General features: G+C 37.7%; 2 protein-coding genes and 1 long non-coding RNA gene across 4 annotated transcripts in view; 2 read left to right on the forward strand and 1 right to left on the reverse strand.

Annotated features, from left to right (window-relative positions):
• crot (carnitine O-octanoyltransferase) lies at window positions 1-20,402 on the forward strand. Of its 2 annotated transcripts, none has more exons than XM_022668692.2 (17): window positions 1-206; window positions 1,649-1,773; window positions 3,409-3,533; window positions 3,726-3,907; window positions 6,209-6,333; window positions 6,419-6,527; window positions 7,956-8,049; window positions 8,270-8,395; window positions 8,498-8,599; window positions 8,700-8,783; window positions 9,097-9,204; window positions 10,947-11,077; window positions 11,187-11,310; window positions 12,446-12,524; window positions 14,981-15,074; window positions 15,396-15,515; window positions 16,603-20,402. In XM_022668692.2, the coding sequence occupies exons 2-17, from the start codon at window positions 1,659-1,661 to the stop codon at window positions 16,721-16,723; spliced, it is 1,839 nt and encodes a 612-aa protein (XP_022524413.2). In that variant the 5' UTR covers window positions 1-206; window positions 1,649-1,658; the 3' UTR covers window positions 16,724-20,402. The 2 variants fall into 2 exon arrangements, with proteins under 2 accessions (XP_022524413.2, XP_022524414.2); XM_022668693.2 differs by having other exon boundaries at window positions 1,653-1,773.
• LOC125781201 (uncharacterized) overlaps window positions 1-21,136 on the forward strand; it is a 62,098-nt gene that overhangs the window by 34,773 nt on the left and 6,189 nt on the right. The window lies entirely within an intron of this gene.
• abcb4 (ATP-binding cassette, sub-family B (MDR/TAP), member 4) overlaps window positions 19,086-21,136 on the reverse strand; it is a 27,259-nt gene continuing 25,208 nt past the window's right edge. The window contains exon 28 of the mRNA XM_049464540.1: window positions 19,086-20,821. Within this exon, the coding sequence (XP_049320497.1) occupies window positions 20,618-20,821 (204 nt within the window). The 3' untranslated portion in view covers window positions 19,086-20,617. The remainder of the gene's footprint in view (window positions 20,822-21,136) is intronic.

Here is a 21,136-nt window from a genome sequence, read left to right on the forward strand (position 1 = left end):
CCCGGGCTCTGTGGGCTACTGGGGCAAAGGGTGCTGGAACCGAGCCCGGGGCGGAGCTTCAGCCCATAACCCCACAACCCGGATCATTTCGGTATTAAACAACAACACCTGCAGCTGCTGCTCAGCACCTGCAGCTCAGCGCGGTGTCTGAGAGTCCGGATCTATGGTGCGCTTTTCTCCCTGCAGTTAGAGGCGCTTCCTCACAGGTGAGTCTGGGGGCGCGGGACACTGCAGTATAGGAGCTGTCCCTTACTGCTCTGCTGACTACAGAGAAGGAGGGGAACTAGGTTAGGAAAGCCTCTCCAGGTACAGCGAATAACCTGAAATGGTGCAAAATACAGTAAACTTAATTACTATAAACCTGGTAATAAATCATGGTTCAGTTGAACAGTTTTGTTTGCACCATAGACCATAGACCAATAGACTACAAGGTAGAAAATTGATCTTAATTCATTATCAATTAAATCAAGATTTATTATTGTTATTTTCATTCTAATTCTATTTTTATCTTTTATTTACTGTTGTTTTAAAATGAATAAGTGTAGTTATTATTTTCTTTGTCAATCTCTGTTTTTGTAAATACTCAGCTACACCTAAAATTAGGGTTGCCCAAGTCAAAATAAAGGTTTATTTGATCGATAGATTGATAGATTGATAGATTGATTGATTGATTGATTTTAGGCAGGTGTCAAAGCACCTAATGCAACATTAATCTTTTTTAAAAGATGGTGAGTTAAATCATCATTGATGCCACAGCCATACGTCAGCAGACGTCCATATAGGTATATAGTTGTGCGTCTCAGAAAATTAAGATATCATTAAAAAGTTACTTTATTTCAGTAATTCGGTTCTAAATATAAAACTCATATATTATATAGATAGATATATGTTAAACACAAAGTTATTGCGCTACTTTAAGTGTTCATTTATTTTATTGTGTATTATATAATATATTATATCATATTATATTATATTATATAAGACAAATTGGTGCTGTTGGCAGTGTGGGCAGTGTGCCAAGTCCTGCTGGAAAATGAAATCCGCATTTCAATAAAAGTTGTCAGCAGAGGGGAGCATGAAGTGCTGTAAGATTTTGTGGGAAAACAAAACTGCACTGACTTTAGACTTGATAATATAACACAGTGGATCAACACCAGCAGATGACATGACTCTCCAAACCATCACTGATTGGTGGAAACTTCACACTAGACCTCAAGCAGTTTGCACTGTGTGTCTCTCCACTCTTCCTCCAGACTCTGATCCCTTGATTTCCAAATGAAATGTAAAATTTACTGATGATCAGTGATGGTTTGGAGAGACATCACAGCCACAAACACAGATAACGCTGTAACTATTAAAAGTTCAAGTCTATCCTTAAAAACGAAATAACAAACACATCCACAGTGCAGTGAGTACTGTTCCCTACACCTTCAAAAGACTGGAGAAAACTGGTACAGCAGTGAGGAGAAAACTTCTTTTGAGATATGAAAGGTGAAGTGAAGTGATTAAAGTAGTTTTCCAGATGAGAAAATAAAAAAGCAGCATGTCTAGACCATGTAGGACTGCTACTGGACTACTTACAAATACTTGTGGTGTTCTAAAATGTTTGACCGGTAGTGTATCTGTGTTTGTGTTTATTGTTAATAAGGAAGAGAGTCATGGATAACCAAATGTTCGAGTCCACAGCGGAACGTACCTTTCAGTACCAGCAGGGTCTGCCCCCTCTGCCTGTGCCTTCTCTGGAGGGAACGCTAAGCAAATACCTGGATGCAGGTGAGAAGAGTTTGTATTTAATAAAATGAGTGCTGCAGTAACATGCCTGCTTCAATCTGGGTAAAAGGTCATTCTGCAAGTAGAGCCCTTATGTAAGTGTGTTTAGTCAGTAGGCACAAGTTGAGTGTACAAACAAGGAAGTTTAACAGTATCTAATGGAGGTGTGTGATTATTAGAATCATATCAGTGCTGGCAGATAGTGGCTTTAAATGCCATCAGCATTAAACGGGTACAATCATTCAGAATGGTAATACAGATTATGATTGTGCTGTTCACATGTTGGTGACCTTAATATCATTCTTGTCAGTGAATGCAATTAAATCCTCACAGCAATTATCAGATATATGAAACAGGAAACAGTATAAACTACAATAATCCAGTATTAATATACCAACATACAGTATATTGTGTTTCATTAAAGATTTCATTAAAGGCATTTGAACACAGTTTACATTTATTTATTATTTTATATATTATTATTTTACATTATTTTTATATTATAGTTTAGTATACATTGTTTATATTATCTGTCTCTGACTGACATTTATCACGAATTGGCAATTTTATTTTTTTTTTAGAAGTGTGAAGATGCTGACCATTAAAATAGATGTAAAAATATGCATTAAAGATTAACTGGAGATAAAACAACAGTGTCAATGTCTGCATTACCATGAACTGAGAAGCATGGTGTTGGTAGCATTGCACTGTGGAGCTGTTTTGTTGCTAGATAAACTGACTAGATCAGGGGTTGCCAACCTTTTAAACACAAAGAGCCAAAAAAAACATATTACTACCAGAAGCCACAGGTTATGAATTTACACAAATACAGGTCTGGAAAAAATAAGAGACCATTTCAGTTTCTGAATCATTTTCTCTAATTTTGCTATTTATTGTTGTTTTGTTCTATAAATTAAGAAAAACATTCCAAATAAAAATATTGTCATTTACAGCATTTATTTGCAGAAAATGAGAAATGGTGAAATAACAAAAACAAATGCAGATTTTTTTGACCTCAAATAATGCAAAGAAAACAAGATCATATTCATACAGTTTTAAGAGTTCAAAAATCAATATTTGGTAGATTAACCCTTGTTTTTAATCATAGTTTTTATGCATCGTGGCATGTTCTCCTCCACCAGTCTTACACACTGTTTTGGATAACTTTGTGCCACTCCTGGTGCACAAATTCAAGCCGTTCAGCTTGGTTTGATAGCTTGTGATCATTTATCTTTAGTAAAATCAAAGCAACTCTTAATGGTTAAGTGGTCTTTTATTTGTTCCAGAGCTTTGGTGTGGTCTTTTATTTGTTCCAGAGCTGTATGTAATTTTTTATTATAAATGGAAGAGCTCACAAGCCACAGGTTGGCCACTCCTGGACTAGATGGCTGAACCTTGGGCACAATTGTGTTACAATTGGAATGTGACCTCAGAAGCACATCAAAGGTGGTTGTAGAATGTATAAAGCATAAAGTCCAGACCTCAACCCTGTCAGAAATATGCAGACTGTGCTTAAAAGTTGGCTTTGTGCCAGGAAACAAATGTAGCTGACCTCTAAACTAATTCTGCCAAGAACATTGGACAACTATTGGACAGTTCCCCAGTGACACATCCACTTGTTTTTACATTTTTGTTCAGTGAAGCCTTTTGCTTCGGATGCTGAGTTTCACAACACAGAGGCTATCGTGAAGCGTTTCGGGGAAGGCATTGGACGACATCTTCACCAGAAACTTCTGCAGAGAGCCAGCAACAGACGAAACTGGGTATCACTAACACAACAAACCTATAACTCTCATAATGAATGGCATACAAATGCCAAATTCCTCTAGTCTCCAAACCCAGAGCTGTTGCAATAGTACCATCTGTATCACTGCTGGGGATAATACATGTTTTTTAGTGACTTTATCTCTGACTTGATTGAAGAAGCTGATTCTCTGTTTGTTTTTGTTGTATAGCTGGAAGACTGGTGGCTGGATTCGGCGTATCTGGAGAGTCGAATGCCGTCTCAGCTTAATTCCAATTTCGGTGGTCCAGGGCCTTACTTGGAGCACTGCTGGCCCCCATGTGATGGCACCCAGCTGGAGAGAACCAGCATGATTGTGTGGCAAACTCTGCAGTACTGGGAGCTTGTCCGCACGTGAGCAACATTACTGCTTTTTAATTAAAATGAATTAATTTTATGTGCGGTACCTGTTTTTTTTTTATTACAAGAAAATCCTTGCTCAGGTGTATTTCATACCTGTCAAGTTTTAGATTTTAAAATAAGGGATATTTTCCTCTGTCCGCTTAAAGCCGTCCCACCAGCCCAACGAAGGTTCAGTATCCCTTACATTTTAAGACACATGTAACACACTACACACTACAATTAGATTATCAGAATCTGAAATGTTGTGGACATTCCTACATATGTTATTATTTTAATACAGCCAAATTAAAAACCCTTTTCTAGATATTAAAAAAAAAGTTAAGATTTCATGTCTTTTTGGCATAAATGCACTCTTTTATATGATATATTTTTTTATTTATTTAATGGATTTAAAATTGAACAAAGGGTGCGCAAATTCTGCAAAATGACTGTTGGTGACCTAAAAATAGTATCATGAGCTTTTACTAAAAAGACATGGACCAGATATATTCCATCAGTAAAAAATAGTCCTAAGGGGCCTACACAATTAATAACTTTCAATTAATACTTCTTTCTTTTGATCACTCCACCCCTGATCAGTTCAGATAATTTCGGTCCTCTCACAAGCTGTATTTTTTTTTTTTTTTTTTTTTTAAAGGTTTAATCTGTGTGTTTTATTTCGGAGACGAGTATTTTTAAGCAGCTATCAGAAAAATCTCATCACAGTTTACATGATTAGCCTACCGTTACCTTTCTTTAAAAATCGCTGAATATCCAGATATGTTTTAACATCAGCTGCTCCAACTAGCTGCTTGAACTTCCCCACACTGACCCTCCTTTGCAAGCTGATTGGCTGTTTCTCCTGAAAGGCGGGACTTTCTCCTTGAACCGGCTCCACGATTGGTTAAGAGACACAGAGCGGTCAGTGCCCTGTCTCCTCAATAATATATATTTTATTATTTTAATAAAATACGTGAAATTTACGGGAAAATACTAATACGGGAGGACGGCGGGAAAGAGGAGTAAAATACGGTAGTTTCCCGGCCAAAACGGGAGACTTGACAGGTATGGTGTATTTAAGGGTGCTGTATAAACTTTTGTTTTTTTTTGTTCTTATTTTTATAAATACATTTATGGTGGTGTTTCCTTCAAACTAGTAGCTACATAATGAATTGAATTGAAGTGTCCTCTCTGCCATCACTTTCTTGTTTCTACACCCAGTATCCATTTTTTCACAAGCACCTTTTTATGTCTGTATTGTCTGTAATCCTTCTGTTTCTCTGCATACTCTTTATCCTTCTTTCGCCCTGTTCTTCAATGGTCAGAACCCCACAGGAGAGAAAACCACCACAGAACAGCTATTATTATTTGGGTGGTGGGTCATTATTCTTGGCACTGCAGTGACTGTACTGGCATGGTGGTGGTGTATGAGTGTTGGTGTTTGTATGTGTTGTGCTGCTATATGAGTGGATCAGACAGTGCAGCAGTGCTGTGATAACTACAAAGTGCACCTTTATGCTCAATCTGGTTGAAAAATGTATATTTGGTGTAGAAACAAGGAGATGGTCATGTTCTTTTATAAAGTTTACTATTAAAGTGGCAGTCCGTATTATTTAGTTTCTAAACTGAGTGAAGAAATGATAAAATATTGTGTTTAATGGTACCAGTGTGCTGGAACATCATCCCTACTAAGCCTAATATATTTATTCTCAAAACTGGGTTGTTGGGTCGCTTTTCGCGGGAGTTCTTCTGGCCACGTCACGTGTCTTTACATACTTATGTCAAACATACAGCCTCTAAAAGAGGATCCAGCTCGGTTTTACTGAACGCTAGCGGCTGGTGGAGCAATGGAGACTTCAGAAGAGTAAACTCAGAGCTCAGTAGCTCATTCACTCATAGTAAAAACAAAAAAAAAAAATGAAGGAGTGAAGTTTCTGGCTGAGCTCTCTCTCTTTGACTGAACATAATCTGGAATCTGATTCATCCGCTCTGAAAGGAGGCCGCATCACACCCTCCTATTTTAAAATGATTCTTCCGCATGCTCTGTGCAATTACCCATTCTCACCACAGAGGGCCCTAAATCCCAAAACTTATGGACATCAGGTTTAAGTTTAAAGAACCTACATGTTATGTAATTGCTCAATGAAAAAACACTAGCATTAATATAGAATCTTTACATAATATGCAGACCTTTTAAAACACTAATAGAACTCAATTTCTTTCCTACAGTTGATGGTCTTGTGCTTGATCTGAATACCTTTTGGATTGATATATGTGAGTATTTACAGTATTTCTTTGTGTGTTGATGTTTAGTGAGAAGCTGGCCATCCATAAAGCAGGAAACGTGCCCTTCGACATGGACCAGTTCCGCATGATCTTCTGTACCTGCAAAGTGCCTGGAATTACCAAGGATACCATTCTCAACTACTTCAAGACAGGTAAGACTGTCTATGTGTGTGTCAGAGGGAGAAAGGAGAGTAAAGGTTGTTGGTGAGTGTTCTGATTTGTGTTCTCTGTGTGTAGAGAGTGAGGGTCCGTGTCCCTCTCACCTTGTGGTGATCTGTCGAGGGAGATTCTTTGCGTTTGATGTTCTCTGCAATGGGCGCATCATGACTCCTCCTGAAATACTGAGGTACAGTATAACTCCACTACACTGTGTTAACAACAAAAGAATTAGGACACCTGGTAAAAAGAACTTACCCTGCTTTTGTGGGAGTAACTGCCTCTGCTCTCCAGAGAAAACCTTGGTACATTGCTGTGAGGATTTGATTGCATTCAGCCATAATGCTGACAAAAGCTTTTGTGAAGTTAGGATGTTGAATGATTACCAAATCATCTCATCGTCCTGAACTTCCCAACTCATCCCAAAAAGTGTCGTATTTTTCACACGATAAGGAGCACTTAAAATCCTGTAATTTTCCAAAAAAAAAATCGCCAGTGTGCCTTATAATGTGTTGCGTCTTATAAATTAATTTTCTCAGTCAGGTTGAAAGGAGCAGTAAAGCCGCTGAAGGGCAGCGTTATACAGGAGTTTCAGTGCAGTTTCTTATTAGCGTTAGCCACTAGCCACGCTAAGCGCTAACTCTATCGTCGTTCAGAGGTAAGTATTATCGGGCTTTAGACTGCAGCTAACCCCAGCTAGCACTGCTAAAGCAGCATTAACCTTAGCCGCTAACCACGCTAAGCGCTAGCTCTTTCGTCCTTCAGAGCAAGTATATCGGACTGTAGCCTGCGTGATTACCATGTTAAAACAAGCTACATGGGACGAACCGCTAGCTAATATCACCCTTGATTCCTGGATCACTCAGGGTTCCTTAGTGTAGCGCTGTCGGGTGGCATTTGCTAGTTGTAACTGCGGCTAGCACTAGAGGTAAGCCGCTAATGCTAATGCTGCTGCACCCAGTCTTAGTGGAAATCTGGAAATCTAAGCTTACTGTAAATAAACAGAAGCACTTTACTCAACCAAATAAACAGTTTTCAGGAAAGAAATCTGTGTAGATTAATATCCAGTGCTTGTTTGACATTAAGCTTAGCTTTACTTAGCTTAACTTAGTTACAAGACCACCACCCAACCAATGGTGAGACCTGCTCAATTAGAAGGTAAACATGGCGACACCCTTGTTCCTTACTGGTGTCACATAATGCGCTTTATAATCCAATGCGCCTTGTATGAAAAAAGACAAGACAATAGACATTTATTGATAATGCGTCTTATAATCCGCTGTGCCTTTTAGTGCAAAAAATAGGACGGGGTGGGTGCAGGGGGGGCACTCACACCTAGCATTAGGCATTGTGCCAAGAGTTTTATTGTCAAGATTACAAAATGCCCATATATAGAAGAAAAAAGGTTTTAATAAAATTAATTAATATAAAAATCATGTGTTGAATGTTTTGGTGTTGCATAATTGAATACTTTCAGGTGACTGAGTTAATTGGCATGTTGATTTTTCTCTCTTAAAAGAAAAAATCATGTGTTGAATGTATTGGTGTTGCATAGTATATATTCAATTGTGACTGTGTTAGTGGGTGTGTTGATTTTCTCTCTGGCCGGATATTTTAGACAGCTGACCTACATTAAGGAGAGGTGTGATGGCGAGCCAGTGGGAGATGGAGTGTCTGCCCTGACCAGTGAGGAGAGGACACGCTGGGCTGAGGTCAGAGCCAGGACTTTTAACAGAAGAACACTTCAGCCATGATCAGGCTGTGGTCAAGGGCTGATTAAAGTGATGTAGAAAGTGATCTGATACTTCAAATGAAGCTAGTTTTGTGCATTAGGTTATTTTTACACAGGTTACTTTTTCATTACACATAATCTTATCTCATTTCCTCTGTTTTTCTCTGTGTCTGTGTGTGTGTGTTTGTGTGGGACTGCAGACACGACAGCATCTGATTTCCATTGATCCTGCAAATAAGACCATACTGGAGACCATTCAGAGCTCACTGTTTGTTGTTGCACTGGATAATGCCAAACCATATAGCACCCCCGAAGACTACACATCAGTAACACATCATTCCTTTTTTTTTTTTTAGAGTTGCAATAGTTAGGGGACATAGTAGATGGAACCCACTAATTTGTATGTGGTTTTTCATCTGCTGTTATAGATGACCCTCCTGTCTCTCACCGGTGACCCAACTCTCCGCTGGGGTGATAAATCCTACAACAAGATCGGCTTTGCTGATGGAACCTTTGTTTCAAACTGTGATGTAAACAAAGCGCAATAGTCCACATTATTATCAGTCATCAAACTGTGGAGCTGTTACATTTTAGTTAATTTGTGTGTGTGTGTGTGTGTGTGTGTTACAGCATGCACCCTATGATGCCATGGTCTTGGTGTCTCTGTGTTACTATATTGACCAGAAACTGAAGGCCTGCAATGGAAAATGGAAGGTAAGACATTATTGTGTGCCTGTGTGTCTCTGTGTGTCTCTGTGTGTCTCTGTGTGTCTCTGTGTGTCTCTGTGTGTCTCTGTGTGTCTCCGTGTGAGCCTGTGTGAGCCTGTGTGAGCCTGTGTGAGCCTGTGCGTGTCTGTGTGAGCCTGTGCGTGTCTGTGTGAGCCTGTGCGTGTCTGTGTGAGCCTGTGCGTGTCTGTGTGAGCCTGTGCGTGTCTGTGTGAGCCTGTGCGTGTCTGTGCGTGTCTGTGTGAGCCTGTGCGTGTCTGTGTGTGCCTGTGTTTGTTCAAACACTGTATATTTCTTTTAGGGTTCAGAGGTGGTACGTAGTGTCCCTGCACCAGAAGAGCTTGTGTTTACAGTGGATGACCGAGTCAGGAGAGATATCGCACTCGCTAAAGAGCAATACAGAAAAACTGTAAGTCTCTCTCTCTCTCTCTCTCTCTCTCTCTCCTTAGCACTGTATGAACTATAGGATATAGCAACTAATGGATAAGTATTGAGATGCCTGAAACAGTTGGAGTAACTGTCTCTACTGTCCAGGGAAAGTGTTCTACTAGACTTTTGAGAATGGCTGTATTAATCTTATTATATTTCAGGTCAGAAAGTTAGATGATCTCCACCCCACCTCATGGGATGAAGCATCTCCGCATGAGACATGATTGCATAGGCTAACATTTTTTTTTTGCTCCAGAGAGTCCTATTCTATTGGCAACACTTCTCTACAAGAATTATACAAGCTGTGCTTGTGCATTTGAACATTTCTATAAGCAACATGGGTGTGCACAACAGGGGTGTTCACAAATATTTTTGCTTCTGGGTTTGTGTACTGGATGGAGTTTTAGAGTACTGGAAAGATGGATGTATTCACACTCTTATAACATGTTTATGCATTATGGATATGTGTAAACACTTGTATGTTGTATGTGGCTTAGCCCTTATATACTGATTATACTGGTATTCCTGATAATCAAGACGGATTATCTGTCCACATGTAAACGGGGTCATACATGCTGAAGCTGAAGTAAACAAAAGTTTATAAGTTTTATAAGCAGTTAGTTTTACATGAATAAATAAAGAATTAAAATATTTAAACATTCAGATCAAAAGTGGAAAATGTATGGAAAAAACAGTTAAACATCTGAATGCAGTCATCTTGCCATTGATTCTTAATCCTCTGTTTTAAGTGTGCCTTTGAAAAATGTCAGTTTGAAGAGTCAAGTAGCCCTACATTCCCCCTCCCCATCCAGCTTAACAAGAATCAGGGACACCCTACCCCTAGGACTGAACACAAAACAGAGGGCTAAGTGTTAGAACCAAGGGGTGAAATGGGATTAGGCCTAAAACAAATAAGCACACTTTCAATAGTAACCATGTTTCATGTTAAATTAGTGAATCTGGGTTAAGTGATGAATTAAGTATGTATTAATTTAAACAGTCCAGCATATTCCAATCCAACTGTAGCATATTATTATAAAATACAGGGGTTGGACAATGAAACTGAAACACCTGATTTTAGACCACAATAATTTATTGTGGTGACGGACAGTTCTGGTGGAAACAGGAGAGTTGAGGTGCACATTGAATTCTGCCTGATTTGAGCAGCCGTAGTTTATGTTTTTTGGGATACAATATGGGTTAGCACCCGAACATCCCTTTCAGACAGCTTCCTCTTACAGCGTCCACAGTTAATCCTGTTGGATGTGGTTGGTCCTTCTTGGTGGTATGCTGACATTACCCTGGATACCGTGGCTCTTGATACATCACAAAGACTTGCTGTCTTGGTCACAGATGCTCCAGTGAGACGTTCACCAACAATTTGTCCTCTTTTGAACTCTGGTATGTCACCCATACTGTTGTGTGAATTGCAATATTTTGAGCAAAACTGTGCTCTTACCCTGCTAATTGAACCTTCACGCTCTGCTCTTACTGGTGCAATGTGCAATTAATGAAGATTGGCCACCAGGCTGCTCCAGTTTAGCCATGAAACCTCCCACACTAAAATGACAAGTGTTTCAGTTTCATTGTCCAACCCCTGTATATAAGCAATACAGAGCTGTTTACATTAGCATATGTCTCTTATTTTCACACATTAAAGCAGCTTTTCTCGTAAATGTAGTTTAAGTTTTAATTTATATGAATGCATATTTTCTTTTCCAGACTCAGGACCTGCAGCTTGTGAGCTACGCGTTCACCTCCTTTGGCAAAACAGAAATCAAGAAGAGGAAACTTCATCCAGACACGTTTGTGCAGCTGGCTATGCAGTTGGCGTACTACAGACAGCACGGAAAGTGAGACGGTTTGCTGCTAGGTTGCTGTACAGATTTAAAAACTTAAATCTTTAATATTTACTGGAGATTTTAGACAAATAGGGTTTAGAAAAATCATTTTTATTCCCAGGCCTGGTAGCTGCTATGAGACTGCTACCACACGCCGTTTCTATCACGGACGCACAGAGACCATGAGGCCGTGCACGGTGGAGGCCCTGCAGTGGTGCAAGATCATGCTCAACCCAAGGGCGAGCGTAAGTATTCTGTACCAACACTATCACAACTACAGTGATGTTCGTGTGGTTATAGTATATAAGTTCTTGAAGTAGTAGTTGGCAGAGACCTAAATAATGTCGATGCCATTTGCTTGTTGAACTGTTCCAAATTAAACTTTTATTTTTTTCTCAACTAACCTAACACACTTATTTAACTGTTCCAATCATGTACTGGTCAAACTCAGTCAGCTTTACTAAATTTTTTACAAGGTTTCTAAGCTGAAGATGGTTACAAAACTCATGTGATATTTAAAAAGCATGTCCACTAATTTCTTTGATTTTCCTTTCCTTTGAAGAAAGTCTTTATTTTAAACAAATGGTTGACTGCATGTTTAAATAATTAATAGTTGGGACACAAAAATAACTCCTGTTAATGGCACTCACTCCTGTTACTGAAACTCACTCCTGTTACCAGCACTTGTTCCTCTTACTCTTTGTTTTAAGTAACATGAATAAAAGTAACAGGAATGAGTTTTTAGCCTAGAATTAGCAAAAACATGAAAAATAGCTATGCTAATAGCTTTTAAGAATATTTAAGAGTCCATTTTAAGAATACATTTAGGTAATAGGAGAGAACATTGAAATTAAAACACTTTTGCAATTAGGTCAATGTAGAAGACACTATGCTTAGTAATTTTAAAGTTAGTATTTTAAAGTAATTTTGTGTGCACATTTATACATGTAATTGCATTTGCTTTCATTTTGGAAATTTGCTTTTCAAAAAACTGCTAAAACTGGACTAAAAAATGAGCACTGTACTACAACCATTACATTCATAACGTGCTTGTAAATAGTTCGAATAGGAGACGCTGTATACATGGGTGTTAGGTAACCCCAGTTTTGCACTGAACTGTTCATTTTAATGTTCAGAAAATTTAGGAATCACAAGCTAACTGTCTATAAACAGTGTGTAAAAGTTATTAATTATACTTTACTATGCTTTGAGTGGTATTAAAATGTCTGCCGATATACCTAAAAAAAAATACAGATACCCTATTAGACATGTTGATTAAAGTGCTATAGTGGATATATTGTTCCTGTAATTCTAAATTGAGCAAACTGAACTATATTTGGGGTTTTGAGAACGTGTTCTAATACAAGCCTTAATCCACAGAATGAAGAGAAGAGACAAGCCCTCCTAACTGCCTTCAACAAACATAACAAATTGATGGGCGAGGCACAGAATGGAAAAGGTTTGGTGATGCTTTTAATGCAGTTGGTGCTAGCATGGCATTTTTCCATAGTAAGAAAAGCAAAGATATTTTTCAGCCTGTTTAATACATGTACAGTTGCAAGAAAAAGTATGTGAACCCTTTGGGATTACTTGGATTTCTGCATAAATTGGTGATTAAATGTGTTCTGATCTTCATCTAAGTCACAACAATAGACAAACACAGTCTGCTTAAATTAATACCACACAAAACATAATATGTTTGCATGTTTTTATTGAACACAACATGTTAACATGCACAATGAGGGAGGAAAAGTATGTGAACCCCTAGGCTAATGACTTTTGTAAGAGCTAATTAAAGCCAAGATGTGATGAGATTGGATGTTCAGTATATATACTGTGCCACACAGTATATGTGGAGAAAAAAGGCAAAGCACACCATCATCAAAACCTCATCCTAACTGTGAAATATGGTGGAAGAGGCATCATGGTTTGGGGCTGCTTTGCTGCCTCAGGGCCTGGACGGATTGCCGTCGTCAACGGAAAACTGAATTCCCAAGTTTACCAAGTCATTTTGCAGGAAAACTTCAGACCATCTGTCCGCCAACTGAAGCTCAACCGAGGATGGATGATGCAACAGGACAAGGACTCAAAACATAGAAGTAAATCAACAAGCGAATGACTTCAACAGAAGAAAATAGTCCTGTCCTCTGTGTTTGTCTATTGTTGTGTGATGAACAGTGGCGGACTTAGCAATTTGGGGGCTCAAGGCGAATTTAGCTTGGGGGCCCATCAATAAAAAAAAAATTGATCAATAAAATACTAAAAATATTTAAAATGAATAAAAAATAATTAATATAAATATAAAAATATAAAAACTCATTTAAAACACAATCAAAAGCTATCTAATAGTGTGCAGAATAATATCAGTTTCAGTTAGTTTCAGTTTCAAATAATTGAAACAGCTCCCCAAAACCTCAACCTATCCTTTATATTTGACAATATTTGATTAACTTTACAGGTCCTCACTCATCTTAATTTATTTAACTAAACTGAGTTTTCAAATTATTTCTAGCCTCGCGCTGAATTCAGTTCCGCGCTGTGGAAGAGAGAGAGAGAAAGAGCGAGAGAGAGAGCGCGCGGGCAGCGCAGTGCGGCGCGGCGCATTTTGCCTGATTTCTCTTGTTTAAATATCAATAAATATGTGAATTTAATATTTTTTACTACCATTATATTTTACTTCACTTGATAAGATCTTATTTTTTTTTTTTTTAAATGCAATGCCGCGCGCGCTTTCCTTGTGACTGACGCTAAACTGTTTGATCCAGCTGTTATATTATATTATGTTATATTAATACCATTTTAACGTTTTTCGTTTCTATGTTTTGAAATTCGTTAGATTATATTTTTGTCAACATTTTGGGTTCTTTTCGTTTGTTATTTTTCAAATAAAAATAATAGAATTTACATAATTTAAAGTAAGTCAATTACTTTTACTAGTTACATTTATAGTGAGGTAACTCCGTCAGTAACTAGTAAATATAACTGATTTTTCAAAGTAAGCCCAACACTGGTTGACAATGAGCAAGTTTCCCAAAGCACAACGAGCAGGCTTATTCTATTTGCCTGAATAACATGAAATGTTTAAAATTAATACAGACATGTAGAAAAAACGAAGACAAGCTGTAACCTAGATATAAATAATAATAGAATAATAATAAATAATAAAATAATATGCCAATTATGCATATTTATAGCAGTAGGGTATTTAAATTTTCATCCCTGACTCTAATTAATTTAAGTTATGTACCTGATTTGATATTTTTCCATACAATCCCTGCTAAAGTTTTAGGTGAAGGAGACCCAAAGAAGATCAGTGCATGTTTCTGGAAAAACAAAAAAGTGGGCGTGGGTCATAAATGACGATATGGGTGCTGACACACTAAAAAAGCTTATCAGTTTTGGAAGAGCATCTGTTTTTAGTTTAGCCTCTTCCTTCTTTTTTCTTTTTTCGCTCACATCCCACTTGTACACTTAATTTCACCTTAATTCCGTCTTTCACAAGCAGCGCCACATGGCATGGATGGAATATTCCATTTTAACGCGAAAGAGAGGGGGTGTGGACGGAATCTGTATTTCTTTGTAATTTATTGTGTTGTCTTTGTTTCCATTTTAAACATACAAGAATCACCATTTATGAACTCACTATCTGTGAATTACTGTCCAAAGGGCCCCAATTACCAGCTGTAGGCCTATGGGAATTTGCAGCTAAGTATGGGGCCCCTGCAGTGGGAGGGGCCCAAGGCAGTTGCCTAGCAATGCCTCTATGCAAAGACCTCCTCTGGTGATGAAGATCAGAACACATTTAATAACCAATTTATGCAGAAATCCAAGTAATCCCAAGGGGTTCACATACTTTTTCTTGCAACTGTATATACTGTATATAAAGCTGGATATTCTGCATCTTTATGTACTCAGGCTTTGATAGACATCTCCTGGGTCTGTACCTGATCGCTAAGGAGGAGGGGCTTCCTGTGCCTGAGCTTTACTCTGACCCTCTCTATGCTAAAAGGTTAGTCTCATTTCTTAATTAATATCCTTTATCCAGTATATGTCCTTAGAGAGATGCAGTACAGTCTAGAGTCCCTACAATACTATGAGATTTATTATACAGTATGTGTGCCAATATTTAATAAGAATGTTCAGTGGAAGTACACAGTGTAACTGCATGATAGTATGTGTCCTCTCCTTTTTTTATTATTATTATTATTACAGACTGAAACATAAGTTGCAATGAAATGTAGCCACTGTAAAATGAGGTGTATCACAGTATGAAATGATATAATTGCTGTGATATTATTTTGTCTGTTTTTCTTTTTTCCTCTCTGCACAGTGGAGGAGGAGGGAACTTTGTCCTTTCCTCTAGTCTAGTTGGCTACACAACTGTTCTGGGTGCCGTCGCTCCCATGGTGAACCACGGTTACGGCTTCTTCTACCGCATCCGAGATGACAGGTGGGTTCAGCAGTGTGTTTATGCAGTAGTGTAGTAGTGTAGTACAGCCTTTACAGGCCGAGCACTATTAAATGTTACCTGATCAGCATGCCAACAACAATTTGATCTTAAACAAATATTCAAAGAAAAAGCACAAAAAAAGTTTGCTTTTTCGGCAAAGGCTGAGAGTTTCTGTTCTCACCTGCATCCAGACACTTACACCAACATTGCTTTCCTGTGAATTTTCCCTGGTTTTGCATAATCTTTAACTTTATAGCCCTTAATATATATTGTCAGAGGTGATTAACAGATTAACAGATGGTCTTCATCCAAATTGTGCAAAATTTAGGGAAGAAAATAAAAAAATATTTTCTTTTACCATTTAAATATACTCAGCCCTTCTTTTGCTAATTTTCCAGAATGTAAAGTATCTACCCAGTGGCAAAATTTACCTGTCTTGTGAAAGAAAATAATGTATTTTTGTATTATTTAACTAATTAATTCATTCATTCATTTACTTGAATTCCCTTATTTGTGTCATTGTTCAAATAAGTCACTTTTGGGTTGTTTTCATGTTTATTCTCAATGTTCGATTTTGATCATTCTGTTAATAAGAGTAGATGTTACTATATGTTAAAGGTCTTCTTCAGCTAAAATACACATTTTTTATTCTTGTTCTTTGTGAAATACAGTAGGTTTCTCTGAGTTGATCAAATTTATTTCAGCCACTAGCATTTAGTGCTTTATCTTTAGTGCTTTAACTAAGGCTGTGTGTCTGAAAACATTTTGTCCTTCGAGTTTTAGAGCTGTAAAATTTACTGTGAGGGAAGGCAGTTTTCTGCTGAAGTGCTGTTAGCCAATCAGAAGTAATATATATTTGCATGTATGAATATTCATGAGCAAGAGCTGAAATCCTGTCTTTCTTCAGAGACCACTAATCCAGTGATCTAAAGCAGGGCTAAATAGAAACACCAGAGACTTTTTTCAAAACTGCTCACATGGCATTCATTCGTACTAGAGACCACAACTACATTCATTTAAAAAAGAATTTAAAAACGATGGATTGAGACCTTTAATAATGACTGTATAATTTTTCTCTTAATTGTAGGATTGTTGCTGCTTGTACGGCCTGGAAGTCCTGTCCAGAGACGAATGCAGAGACATTCTTCCACAACCTGTGCACTTCCCTCCATGAGATGATGCAGGTCACCACACTCTCCCAGCTGTAGAGGAAAGCTTCCTGGGAATGTGTTGTTCTTTGGGTGACACTTGAGTCTCGCCTTGTTTTTAACACCAATCAGTCGACCATGTGTAGATGAGCTAGCACTGACATATAAAGTGCCTTCACTTTTAGTTGCATTAATACTTTGAGTATCAGGTGAAGACCTGTGGAATTACTAGGCTTCCGAGTGAAATCCTAAAAAATGTGATTGTCAGAAAGCACTTGTAACACGAAGAGCAACAGTTAGTAATTCTAGACTCCTCTCTTCCAAGGACATTGTGGCTCCCCTGCAGTAATAAGATCTAACTAATGAACTGAACTTATGCTAGCAGGAATATATATTGGAAATGACTGATTTGTCTTAGACTGAAAATGATCAAAACTTTGAAAAAAGGTTTTGTTAAAATATACAGCTATGGGAAAAAAATAAGAGACCGCTTCTGTTTCTGAATCAGTTCCTCTAATTTTTATATTTATGAACTACAGACAACATTTCTCCCAAATTCCAAATAAAAATATTGTCATTTAAAGCATTTATTTGCAGATAATGAGAAATGTCTGAAATAACAAAAAAGAATGATGCAGAGCTTTCAGACCTGAAATAATGCAAAGAAAACTATATATTTATAACGTTTTAAGAGTTCAGAAATCAATATTTGGTGGAATAACCCTAATTTTTTAAATCACAGTTTTCTTGCATCTTGGCATGTTCTCCTCCACCAGTCTTACACACTGCTTTTGGATAACTTTATGCCTGCACTCCTGTGCAAAAAATCAAGAAGTTCAGTTTGGTTTGATGGCTTGTGATCATCCATCTTTCTCTTGATTATATTCCAGAGGTTTTCAATTTGGTAAAATGAAAGAAACTCATCATTTTTAAGTGGTCTCTTATTTTTTCAGAGCTGTTTATCTGTTCACACCTTGCATCTTGTGATTGGATTTCGTAAATCATATTCGTTGGAGGAGCTGATTACGATAAAGAGTCTTCCAGCCCAAATCTAGACAAGGTACCTAGATTGGCCTGTGCATCAGCCACGAGTTTTGCCTTTATCCATTATCTTGTTATTGTAGCGCAGATAATGGATGATGTGGTCATAGGTAGGTATGTATGTTTCAGCAGTGATATGGTTAATGGGGCAGTGCTTTGCTGTAGGAGCTGCGTTAATACACTTTGCAGTTCACACTACTATAATAATGTGGTCATATGTGTGTCTGATTTTAATTTGTGTTAAAATCAACTGATTTTAACACAAATAACTGATTTTAATTTGTGTGATAAGATCACATGTCGTGCTCCAGACAAGTGCTTCTCACACTGTTCTAGTCGGGGGGCCCTTTGTTTATGGTATGTACCACTGCAGACCCCCAACCCTGCATACTCAAAACCAAAAACTTCAGGTTTTGTAAAGTTTTTCTGGGATTTATTTATGAGGCACCACATTTTAAAAGACAAAGACACCTGATAATGATAATAGACAACAGAAATGTACTGTGTACAGTACAGGCCGAAAGTTTGGACACACCTTCTCTTTTTCAATGCGTTTTCTTTATTTTCATGATTATTTACATTGTAGATTCTCACTGAAGGCATCGAAACTATGAATGAACACACGTGGAGTTTTATGAACTTAACAAAAAATGAGCTGTCCTCCACAGTCACCGGACCTGAACCCAATCCAGATGGTTTGGGGTGAGCTGGAGCACAGAGTGAAGGAACTCCTTCCTTCCTTCAAGACTGTTGGAAAACCAATTCAGGTGACCACCTCTTGAAGCTCATTGAGAGAATGATGCCAAGAGTGGGCAAAGCAGTAACCAGAGCAAAGGGTGGCTATTTTGAAGAAACTAGAATATATATATATATTTTTTTAGTAATTTCACCTTTTTTTGATAAGTATAAAACTCCACATGTGTTCATTCATAGTTTCGATGCCTTCAGTGAGAATCTACAATGTAGATAGTCATGATAATAAAGAAAACACATTGAAAAAGAGAAGGTGTGTCCAAACTTTTGGCCTGTACTGTATATATAGATATATATATAGATGCATGTAGTTTTTTTTTTTTTTTCCTGTGGCCTCTCTTGCACTCTATTGCTGCCTTCTAGGGGTCCACAGTTCCCCCAGTTTGAGAACTGCTGCTCTAAACACATGAAGCAAATTCTAAAGAGTAGGTTTAAAAAAAATACAAAGTGTTCAGTATAATGTCCCAATATGCTGTAGTACATCAGTCAGCCCTAACGTTAAAACCACAAACTTAAAAGTTAATATAAAAAATATTATCTGGCTACTTTAACATCTGTCAGGAGGTGGGATCTACAGTAATACTACTACATATTAAACAGCAGGTCGGTTTTTAAGGTTTATGTGGAGAAAAAAATGTGCAAGTGTAAGAAGAATCTGAGCAGGTTTCACAAGATCTGTGATGGGATAAGAATAAGAAATAAGAAAAGGATGATTAAAGCACAAGGGAAGAGAATGTTTCAGAGCTGTGTTGTTGGAACGTGGTCATACACCATATTAAGCAGGTGGTTTTAATGTTATGGCAGTTGGTGTGTAGTTACTGCAACATTAATTCTGATAATTATAATAATAATAATCCTTGTGATAAAAAAAAAAAAAAAACTTCGTTCAATAAAGTTTAAGAGAATTTCAGTTGAGCTATGCAGGCATGTATAGAAACTTTCAAGTAGCAAGTTATTTGTCATTTTTCCTCCCAATACATGTGAAATTTAGTATAATAATAATAATAATGACTGACTGGCACAGTGGAAGATCTTTTTTTCTAAGTTTTAAAAAATGTGTTTTTCTCTATATTGTTTGTGATTTTAGTTTAACTAAAGTTGTCCTTCACATCCAGACACAGCAGTGAGTGACTAACAGGACGAGCATCAAATACGTTATTCTGTTTCTTTTAATGAGCCTCAGGACCTTGCTGCCTTATTCAGAGCCTTTACCCACATGCGATTCCTACAGACTAAACTGTCAGCATTGTGCCATGGTAGCTCTCATGATGATCCTTTAGGTCTTGCTTTAGAGCAGCTAGTGGGCTTTTAAAACCAAATGCACAGTAAATGCACCTGTACACACTGTATTGTGATTGTATTAATCTGAAACACGAAGAACTCTTATTTGTGCACAAATCAATGCAAAAGCACTGTAATCATGCAGCCTTAACATTTCAGTTCACACTTGTTTTCTGATTTCTTCTGTTATAATTTAGTTTTGCAAATTACTAGTTACCACTTATACGTTTTTATGGCGCCAAGTTTGTTTGTGTCAGACGCTGCACTGTAACTGTATTGATTATTTTATTCAAATGATTTTTGACTCTTTCTCTGCTTTTAGAGTATAAAATTATAGAATTTCTGTCTGGTTAAAGCTATTTGAAGATTTTCTTTTAAAGCAAACGACTTTTAATGTTTATTTAATGAGAGATCAAAAGAATGTTGTAAGCAGCAGTTTTGATTGTTTGAATCATATTTTGGTATCTTTTAAAATGACATTCTCAGTTGAAGAATATTAGATTTTTAAGACAACTATGAATCATACATTAGTGGAGAAAGGGACCGGTTACATCCTAACTGCAGCTGCCCTCCCTAGGAAACTGAAGAAAACTAAAAAATAAGACGCATGCACTTAAATTGTCAATTGGGTGGATGGCTGATTTGCTTTGAAATAAAAAATGCTCAAACATTCAAAATGTGCCTCTTTTTCATCTCTGCACTAAAGTGATGAATAAATAACACCTGAAACCAGGTCATCCTCACCTCAGAACCTGCCTGGCTCAAATCGGCTTCTTCCACAAATGAGCCTTAGCTCTCCCTCATCCTCTTGAGTGTAAATGTAGTATGTGTGTGTGCGTATAGTAGAACTCCAGTTCCAGCACAGTGCCCCTGTTGGTCCTATTTCCCAGCACCCATTTGTGAATTTACAAGGGTGTAGTACACCCCCTGCTGGTTGAGAAGCTGCTGGTGCGTGCCCTGCTCCACTACCACACCGTTCTGAAACACAGCAATAACGTCAGCATTCTGAATGGTGGACAGCCGGTGAGCCACAACAATACACGTACGTCCCTCACGAGCCTTATCCAGTGCCTCCTGCACGATCTACTCACAGACAGAAAGAAAAGAGAAGGATAGAGGTCAGTCATGATGCTCATGTCTGGGTATAATAACTCCAAAGCAATAAACACACATACATTATTATTAATTTGTGTATTATCTGTTGATGTGTTGGTTTTGGCAACTGTAAATGTACTAAAAATCTACACTTTTATTTTTCCATCCCATTTAATGTTTAAGTACATTTGTGTATGTATGTGTAAAGGCACATTGAGCAAGGGAAAGGCACTACATTACATTACATTATATTATATTTGGCAGACGCTTTTGTCCAAAGCGACTTAAAGTAGTGATCTACAT

Source organism: Astyanax mexicanus, chromosome 1, assembly GCF_023375975.1.
Source record: "Astyanax mexicanus isolate ESR-SI-001 chromosome 1, AstMex3_surface, whole genome shotgun sequence".
NCBI lineage: Eukaryota > Metazoa > Chordata > Actinopteri > Characiformes > Acestrorhamphidae > Astyanax > Astyanax mexicanus.

Coding starts and splice junctions, on each gene's coding strand:
- crot (XM_022668692.2), top strand. CDS start 1,659: ATGGATAACCAAATGTTCGAGTCCACAGCGGAACGTACCTTTCAGTAC. Junction 9,205..10,946: donor AAGAGCAATACAGAAAAACT/GTAAGTCTCTCT, acceptor TTTCTTTTCCAG/ACTCAGGACCTGCAGCTTGT. Junction 15,516..16,602: donor TACCGCATCCGAGATGACAG/GTGGGTTCAGCA, acceptor TCTTAATTGTAG/GATTGTTGCTGCTTGTACGG.